General features: G+C 44.6%; 1 protein-coding gene across 3 annotated transcripts; it reads left to right on the forward strand.

Annotated features, from left to right (window-relative positions):
* Positions 1-746: 746 nt before the first annotated feature.
* Positions 747-7,683, forward strand: ZNF165 (zinc finger protein 165). Of its 3 annotated transcripts, none has more exons than XM_033093872.1 (4): positions 747-790; positions 4,128-4,611; positions 4,898-5,036; positions 6,690-7,683. In XM_033093872.1, the coding sequence occupies exons 2-4, from the start codon at positions 4,201-4,203 to the stop codon at positions 7,604-7,606; spliced, it is 1,467 nt and encodes a 488-aa protein (XP_032949763.1). In that variant the 5' UTR covers positions 747-790; positions 4,128-4,200; the 3' UTR covers positions 7,607-7,683. The 3 variants fall into 3 exon arrangements, with proteins under 3 accessions (XP_032949763.1, XP_032949762.1, XP_032949764.1); XM_033093871.1 differs by lacking the exon at positions 747-790 and adding an exon at positions 797-945; XM_033093873.1 differs by lacking the exon at positions 747-790 and adding an exon at positions 1,456-1,822.
* The last annotated feature ends 1,050 nt before the right edge of the window (positions 7,684-8,733 follow it).

An 8,733-nucleotide genomic window follows, 5' to 3' on the forward strand; every position in this document is an offset into this window, starting at 1 on the left:
AAATGCTATATCCACTACTGGATTATACATACTGTAATGAAAATTAATTTTAACTCAAAATGTGGATAAATCTTAGTAACGTATTGTCGAGGGAAAAGAAGGCAGTATCAGATTACTTATGATGTGATGCCTTCTTGATCGAAAACAACTCAAATTAAAGCATATATTTTTTGGCCATGCACATGTATCGGAAAGAACTATCTTTTATAAAAGTAAAAGGATAATAAACAAAATTTGTAATAGTGATTCTGTCAGATGAGAGGAAGTATGGAGAGGGAAAAGAAAGAGATTGGTAGTACATGTAAATTACTGTTGTAGTTCTTACAGATTGGAAAATGGGTCCAGGAACGTTCACGTTTTACAGCCAGGGATAATGATTAATCGCATTTGGTATATCTGAGTCCCACCGGGGTTGGGGGATGAATTAAAGTCCAGGAAGGCTTTACGCGGGTGAAGTCGGCGCTCGTTCTTGTGGCGTGGCTTACACCTCAGGGATCCAGACTGCAGGTGAGGTCCAGGCCGCGAGGGCGCAGCAGAACCGAATCTGGAGCTACAAAATTGGGATCAGACTTCTCCTTGAAGCTATGAGAAAGTCGGGACGGTGGCCAAGACTCCGGGGACAAGGAGTCCGAGCAACGAGCGGACCGGAGGCTTCTGGGAAGCGCAGTCCAAGCCGGACTGTAGTTTTCTGCGCAGCCTCAGAAGTCTGTATGGACGGAAACCTGGAGATAGGACGCGGGTGCGGTCCTTCCACCGGAAGTGACCGATCGGAACCAGCGTCGTGGGAGAGGTGAGTCCGGCTTGGGGACTCAGATGTCCGGCCCTTTGTCCCCTCCAAATACGCAGTCCCTACCATGTTCCCTTCGGGACTGCAGCCGTTCTGTGACGCCCTGACCCGGGACCTCAGAGGAATCCCGAGGAAAGGTGGAACCAGGTTCGGCATAGGTAGGGCATTCGCACCCGCCCATTTCGAATGGGGTTTCCATAGTTACCCGGCCGCGCGTTTTGTCGGCGTGAGAGCTGAGGGGGCGTGCGTGGGGGCGGCTGGTGGTCCGGCTGCCGAGGGTCGGGGGTCACGGGTGAGAGGAGTGTCCTGGCCGCGTCGGGCGCGACCCCGAAGGGTGGCGTCTGTCTCGGATCCGCTGCTTCCTGCCGGGAGAAGCTGCCGGAGTCCGCCCCCGACTCCTGCTTCTCACGGGAGGACCTACCAGCTTGTCGTAGGAAAAGTGGGGCCCCCTGACCTCCTCATGCAACCTATTTGCACCGTAGCTGCTTAGTGAGTATTTTCTGTGTGCCGGGGATGCAGTGCAACCAGCGCTGAGGCCCTGCCCTCGTTCTTAGAAGGAGGGACACCAGAGTGCCTCCGTGGGCGTAGGTGCCGTGGGCGCCTCCCGGACACGCTCTGTCTCGAGGCGCTGCCGTGAACACGCGTGTCCCTTCCCTCTCCTCCTTTGCCAGCGGAACTCTCCCGGTCCTTCTGCCCCAGCAGCCGCACCAGGGACCCGGTCATCCATCGGGAGCCCTGCTCTTTCCGAACCGCCACCTTTCCGTGTTTGTTTACGTGTCCGCTTTGCTATTTGTGTTGAAGCCTCAACACAATTATGCTCAGAATGTTCATGAGCTTGAAGTTGGTAAGCTTAAATGTCTTGTTAAGACATTTAAGAACCAGCTTTAGGAGGAGATATCAAATCCTTGAGGAAAAGATAATTCTAGAGTTGTGGACTGTTTGAAATGGATGAGAAGTGATGAAACACCTGGAGTCCTTCAGCTGTCTAAGGAGATGACATGTTGTGGAACCGGCACTTGGCGTGATCACTGAAGTGTAAGCGAACCGTGGATCATATAGGGCAACTTTACTGTCCATCTTCCTGTGCTAAATGACATGTGCCCATAGAGCATTAGGACACCACCTGGTAAGCACAACACATTTAGGAAACATAACAAGGAGTGATGTCTGCCAATCGATTGTCCTGGCAAAGTATGAAGGAGCGAGACTCTCTGATTGATATACCATAGTACTAACCCCTTTGCCCCCTCTGTCAATGCTGAACTTGTTCTTCCTTATTCCCACTCAAGCTGTTTCCAAGGCTCAGTCTGAGCTTCTGATCTTCATTTCATACTCTAGGAGAAATATTCCTGATATTTATCTTCAACTGCCCTTTCCGTGGATCGTGTTAAAATCTATAATTCCATTCCTTGTAACTTCCCATATAAATCTCATAATATCTGTGGGAAACGTTTATCCAAGTGGATGTCTCCAGATCATCTTAAATATAGAATATCCAAAACACGACTCACCTCAAACTTTCCTAATTTCCACTTTTATTCAATAAGTCAACAAATGTGAGAACTTAAGAATAAATATTAATACTGCACGGTCCTTTACATCATGGAGTCAATTGATGAAGAAAAACAGCCCAACAACTAAAACTAATACAAGGTGGTATGTGTTGTAGTCACAGATGTTACGTGTTAGGAGCTGTAGTAACTCATAGTAGAGGTGATGAATTTCTGTCAGAGGTAGTGGAATTCTTAGTCGCTCCCAGTGGTGCACCCTACACACTGGTCTCACCATCAACCCACTTCCTCAGCTCTTCTCCTCTCCTTTTTGCCTTTCTGAATCTTTCTCCTTTTTTCTCCAGTTTAAGCCCCACCACCTCTAGAACTATTTGCTACCATTTGTACACATACACATGCATTCTCTCCCTACCTCAGAACTGTTACAATATTCAGTGTCTCCACCATACCACTTGTTTAGTACTGCAGCTTTCAACATTTATCCAGCACTTTCAATGAGTGTGTCATGTGGAACATGTCTTGTTACTTCAATGTTTTATATCCATGTGTGTTTTATGTCATTTTTTCTCAACTGTTTTGCAAAATCAAACACTGTTTTCTTCTCATTCCTTATGGCTGTACATGAGAATACAGATTTTCCAGGCATCCCCCATACTAACCACGTCAGCATCTCCTGAGCAGGGCCCAGGAAGGTGTTTCTAACGAAGTTCCCACGTGATGCTTAGGCAGTGAGCCTAGCTCTAAACTCAAGCCTTTCTTGGAAACCACTGCCCAGAGCTTTGCTTGTGATAAGGGTCTTAATAAAGCACATGTCAGTGCAACAGTCAGTAGTCAACTTGATGAATTGTTTAGTGGACCTGAAAGATTGATATTTACCTGTCAGAATTGTACTCTCTGCTTCACATCTAAATTCCTGGTATTCAGTTTTTCAGTTCAGAAAGCAGACTGACCATTCCCACATACTGATAAGACCTAAGGAACCGATATGCAATAAAAAGACTCAAACGTCAGATGAGAAAGTCGTGTTGCCAGTTTATTATATTTTATTTTCTTGTGAGACGATAGGCTTCATTGTCCAATACCTGGACTGAGCTGTGAATCTAGGAAGGCAGAGAAGGAACTGTTGAGACAAAAGGAAATCTGTCCTTTATGTTTCTGTCTTTTCATATAGCAGTCCATCCTGGAAATGAACAATATCTACACAAACGGTTTTTGTCAGGTCATTTGGCTCAAAAGCTTTCAGTGGCTCCCCAGTACCTAAAAGATGAACTGTGGATCATGAACTTGACATTTGTGGCTTTCTGGAGTAAGGCCTTTGCTTCTAATTTCCATGGACAAACCTACTGAACTTTTGCTTCTTTTCGGGCTGTTTTGTTGCTTGTAATTTCCCATTTCTCTCTCTCCCACATCCTAGTCAAATCCTATCCGTTCTTCAGAAGTTAGTTTGTAAATTGAGCTTTCCCTGATCATTGCAGCCGACTGTGCTCGTTCCCATCTCCAACTCCATGAAGCACTTCTATTATTTTTCTCCTGGGGTTTTATTGTCTTTATAACCCAGAAATAATTGAATTGCCTGTATCATGTTAACATTTAGTACTGCCTTATATTTATATTTAGTGTTTCTAATTTAAATTATCTTGTACTTAGATTTAAATTGTAAGCTGCTTTGAGGTAGAAATTTTGTAACAGTTGTGTTCACAAAGCAGATCTTTCAGTGCTTTCACATGTAGTAAATGCCTAGTACATTTCTGGGAAATAGAAAATAGTTTCTTTCTGTGATGTGATGTTTCATCTTCCTAGACAGTAATAGTAATTTTTTTACCCCTCAGGAGAGCTCTTGAAACTGAATAAGACTCTTCACAAAGCAGAAGTGGGTTTTCTGGTAATTCCTTCAATCTCAAGATGACGACAGAATCCAAGAAAGCCGCAGTTAAGCCTGTTCTGGAGGATGAAAGACTTCTGATAGTGAAGCTAGAAGAGGAAGATTTTGTCTGGGGACAGGACACTTGCTCACCAAGAAGGGACTCTGTCAAGCAGGAGCTCTGCCGGCAACTTTTCAGGCAGTTCTGCTACCAGGATGCCGCTGGGCCCCACGAGGTGCTGGGCCGGCTCCGGGAGCTCTGCCATCAGTGGTTGGAGCCAGAAACCCACAGCAAGGAGCAGATGCTGGAGCTCCTGGTGCTGGAGCAGTTCCTGAGCATCCTGCCCGGGGAGCTCCAGGCCTGGGTGCGTGAACGTCACCCAGAGAGTGGTGAGGAGGCAGTGACCATAGTGGAAGATGTGAAGAATGGCACTGATGCATCCGTGCTCCAGGTACAGAGGGCATGGCAGAGCTGAGCCCCCCTGAATGGATGGAGTGTCACCAAGGGAAGAAAAGGCCTGAGGATGACTATCTTGGAGGAGCTCAGGGTTCAGTTCAGGGTGCATTTGGGTCCCCTTTGCTCTCTGTTTGGTACTATACCCCAGCTTACAGTTGAGTCAGACTTAAATCTTCTTTCCTCAGTTTTGTATTCACACAGGAGGTTCTCTTTGTTTCGGGAAGATGTTTAATTCCAAGAGGGACTCTCTCCTAATCCCAAACATACTTTATTTTTCTCAGGTTCCAGTCCCTGGACGTGGACAAGAAATGTTCAGGAGGAAGGTGGCACCTCCTGGACCAGCACTTAGTGACCAGTTCCAGCCAGTGGACACCACGGCCCATCATGTTTCCTCCGAAACCAGTCTCCCACTGGACAATGGTAAGGGGCAGTGTTCTATGCAGTGCGTGTCACTGAGGAGTGCGACAGTGCATGTCCCTTCTCAGACTAGTCCTAGTGCTGTAGGTGTTTCTTTATTACCCAATGAGAAGTAGAGAACTTTTTCCTGTGTGTCACTGGCCAATTAGAGAGAGAAAAGTTTCATCCTTATCCAGAATGTTTGAATTTTTCCATATGTTCTTTATCCTGAATACTCGTTTTTACCTTAGGGGTAAATTAAAGAAAAGAAAGGTGAATGAATTGAGAAAATGTCAGAAAATAAGAAAAGAAGCATGTGGACAGAAAGAAAACATGCTAATAGAGAAGTGCACATAACGAAAAAGAGGCCAATGTGTGATGATACACTCAGAACATAATTCACAGATTCGTAGAACAAGAGTCATAATGTTACCCTTTTTTGTACTTTTTATCTTAGAAAGCTCTCTTACGGTTTTATAAAGTTGGCTATACTTCTGGTGACTGTCTCCGTAGAATACTCATCTCTGTTCTAAAACTCATCTGTTTAAAAGTTCATATCCCTGTAGGTGTGAATGACCCCACCCCCCCAATAAACTCAAGAATAAGTTACAGTAATTTTTTCAAATACCCAGATTCTGTTTTCAAGGTTGTTTTGGAAACACTTTCATCCATGCCATCTGTACATTGTACTTCCTTCCCACAAACCAAAAGTGACTAATCCCCTTTCCTGCCCTACCGAGTTCTAAGAAAGGAGACCCTAGAGGAAAGGGGGTTTGCTTGATTCCAGCACAATATGGAGCATGGGCACTGTATAGAGTCATGAGCTGCAAGGTAGGAATTGTGAGGACTGGACCGAAAATGGTGCCTGCAGTCCAGCTGAGGCATTCAGGTGTGTTGTGGAAGAATAGAGATGAAAGGTTTCACTGTGGGGTGTAGGAGGATGACAGGGTTTAATGACAGCTAGTCTGGTAGGGTATTTAGTTTGACAAGGAAGAATAGTTCTGAATCGAAACAGCAAGGAGACTGTTACAGTCACCTAGCTCTGAAGTGCTGATGTTTTTGCCTAGGGGGATGGTAGCAGAAAGGTGGAGAAAGGGATGTACATAGGGGACATTTAGCAGAAAGTAGTCACAGAACTTGATTGCCATGGACGATGAAGAAGAAATGGATGGATGGATGGATGTTTTCCTCTACACATATACATACCCCAGAGTCATTTATAGCGTTACTTTTCTCCTGCATCTGTGTCCTCATCTGCTTTCTTTGAGACAGTACCTCCCTTTCTCCTTCTAAGCCTAACCCTAGAAATACATCATAGACACCTCCATTTCCCCAAATCCCTCAGTCACATTGCATAGTTCTTTCTCCTTACTTTGCCTCCACCCAGTACTTGCTGGTGATGACCGTCTTCCCAATCTGTTCTGTTTTATCTGCTCATCCTTGGATGTCTCTTTCCTCTCTCTGCCAACTATTGCATACGTTACTTGCTTTTGCCAACTCTTTCTTTTGGGTCCTTCATGCCTCTCAGGTGACAGGCCACATTTTTAGAGTGGTCAAATGAAGTACCGATAAATAACAACTGTCTCCACATTTTCTTTTCTTCCAGCTCAGCAAACAGGTATTTACCTCTCTCTATTATTATTACTATTATTATTATTATTATTATTATTATTTTAGATAATGAGAGTGAAAACAATGGGGCTATACCAAATCTGGACCTTCATGAAGAAATGGAATCACAGAGAATTACGTCAGGAAGAATTTCAGGATTTGTATCAGAAGGATCTGCTGAGCCTCAGGACATCTGTAAGTCTGCAGGAAGGATAAAGAGGCAACAGGGAAATGAACCTGGGGAGTGTCGGAGACCATCATCTGCTCAGGATGGAGGTTGTAGCAAAATCCTCACCCATAAAAATACTCTTACAGGTGAAATAATAAGCCATGGTGGATATGAGAGAAGCTTAAACCTGAACTCAAATACAGTTACACACCCAAAACCTTGTAAACATGCTGCCTTTGAACAAAGTCTCAAATGGAATTTAGGTTTTATTAAGCATCAAATAATTTATGCTGGAGAAAAAATTCACCAATATGGAAAATCTCTCAAGAGCCCAAACCTTATTAAACAGGCAGCAATTTTCAGTGGAGAGAAAACTCATCATTGCAACGAATGTGGGAAAGCTTTCAGACACAGCTCCAAGCTTCTCAGACATCAGAGAATCCACAGTGGAGAGAGACCGTATGAGTGTAATGAGTGTGGGAAAGGCTTTGGGGGGAGCTCAGATCTTACCAGACACCAGAGAGTCCACACTGGCGAAAGACCCTTTGAATGCACAGAATGTGGACGAGCATTCAGCCTGAACTCACATCTTATCCTGCATCAGAGAATTCACACCAGAGAGAAACCCTATGAATGCAGCGAATGTGGGAAAAACTTCAGAGTGAGCTCACACCTTATTCGACACTTGAGAATCCACACTGGAGAGAAACCCTATGAATGCAGCGAGTGTGGGAGAGCTTTCAGTCAGAGCTCACACCTTAGTCAACATCAGAGAATTCACACGAGGGAAGACCTATTAATGGAAGGGACTTAAATTCGTATGAAATGCTAAGAAAATAGTAAAACATGAAAAACATGGAGTACACAATAAATGTTGGGTGAGATGAATGACGGAACAAGCACTGTCTCTCTACTCTCTCTCTTGTTCTCTGGCCCTCTGTTCTGCATGGGTCTCACCTCTCTGTGTGCTTTCTGTGAGACTGGGGAGGTGCGTCTTCTTCCACTGACTGCCAAAGTCAAACCACAATTCCAGTTGTGGGGGAGGCTAAGAAGTCAGTTAGCCTATGGAAATAGAAAGAGGGAGAAGAGGGCCCTCCTGGCAAATCGCCATGATCACATGGGGGTAGGGGGAGAGGAAGATTCCAGTAAAGAGACTGATCATCAATCCTTGTTAATGATTCTGCCCTAGAGGAGGTCGGCCAAGCCAGGAGAGGAGTGGCTTGAGCAATGCACAACAGAAGAGTGCTTTCAGAGCACTGCTGTAAAAAAAAAAAAAAAAAAAAAAAAAATTGAAGACACAACAAACGTAAATGAACAACAGGATGTGCTATGATGACATTCCAATATGTAGGCCAAAATCTATGTCCAAATGTCATGCCAGGAAGGAGAAATCAGAAGAGCATCCAAGGCAAGAGGTCTGAATCCAGTCATTCAAATACAACGAGGGGAGTAGAAGAAAATCAGGCAGGAGTTGGTGTTACAAGTGAGGAACGGTGTTCAAATGTAACTGAATCTTAGAATTTGGAGGAGAAGGACACAGTATTGTAACCATGATTTTCCTTCCAAATGTGCTTTGCATTTTTGAGCAGTTTCCTGGGGTGAGTGGATGGAGACTGCATTGGGTGGAGACTCTTGACAGCAACAGGGTCTTCCAGGTGCTGGCAGTTGTGGAAGAGGTCTGAGCGAATTAGTACTGAAAAGAAAGGTCCTGAAACTTTATTCCAGCACATGAATGTGTATATTCAAAATGCCTTGTGCGTGTTACCTCCTTTCATCCTGTAAAATCCTTGGTAAATAGTAGTTATTATCCTCGTTTTAATGAAGAAAATTCTGGGCATAAAGGAGTTTGACAACTTGCCAGCAGTTACAAGGTTATGCAGGAGAAAGCAAAGGGGAGAACTCTGGGATTGTATAAAAAGTAAAAACGAGAGACACAAACAG

This window comes from Rhinolophus ferrumequinum, chromosome 22 (genome assembly GCF_004115265.2).
Source record: "Rhinolophus ferrumequinum isolate MPI-CBG mRhiFer1 chromosome 22, mRhiFer1_v1.p, whole genome shotgun sequence".
NCBI classification, from domain to species: Eukaryota; Metazoa; Chordata; class Mammalia; order Chiroptera; family Rhinolophidae; genus Rhinolophus; species Rhinolophus ferrumequinum.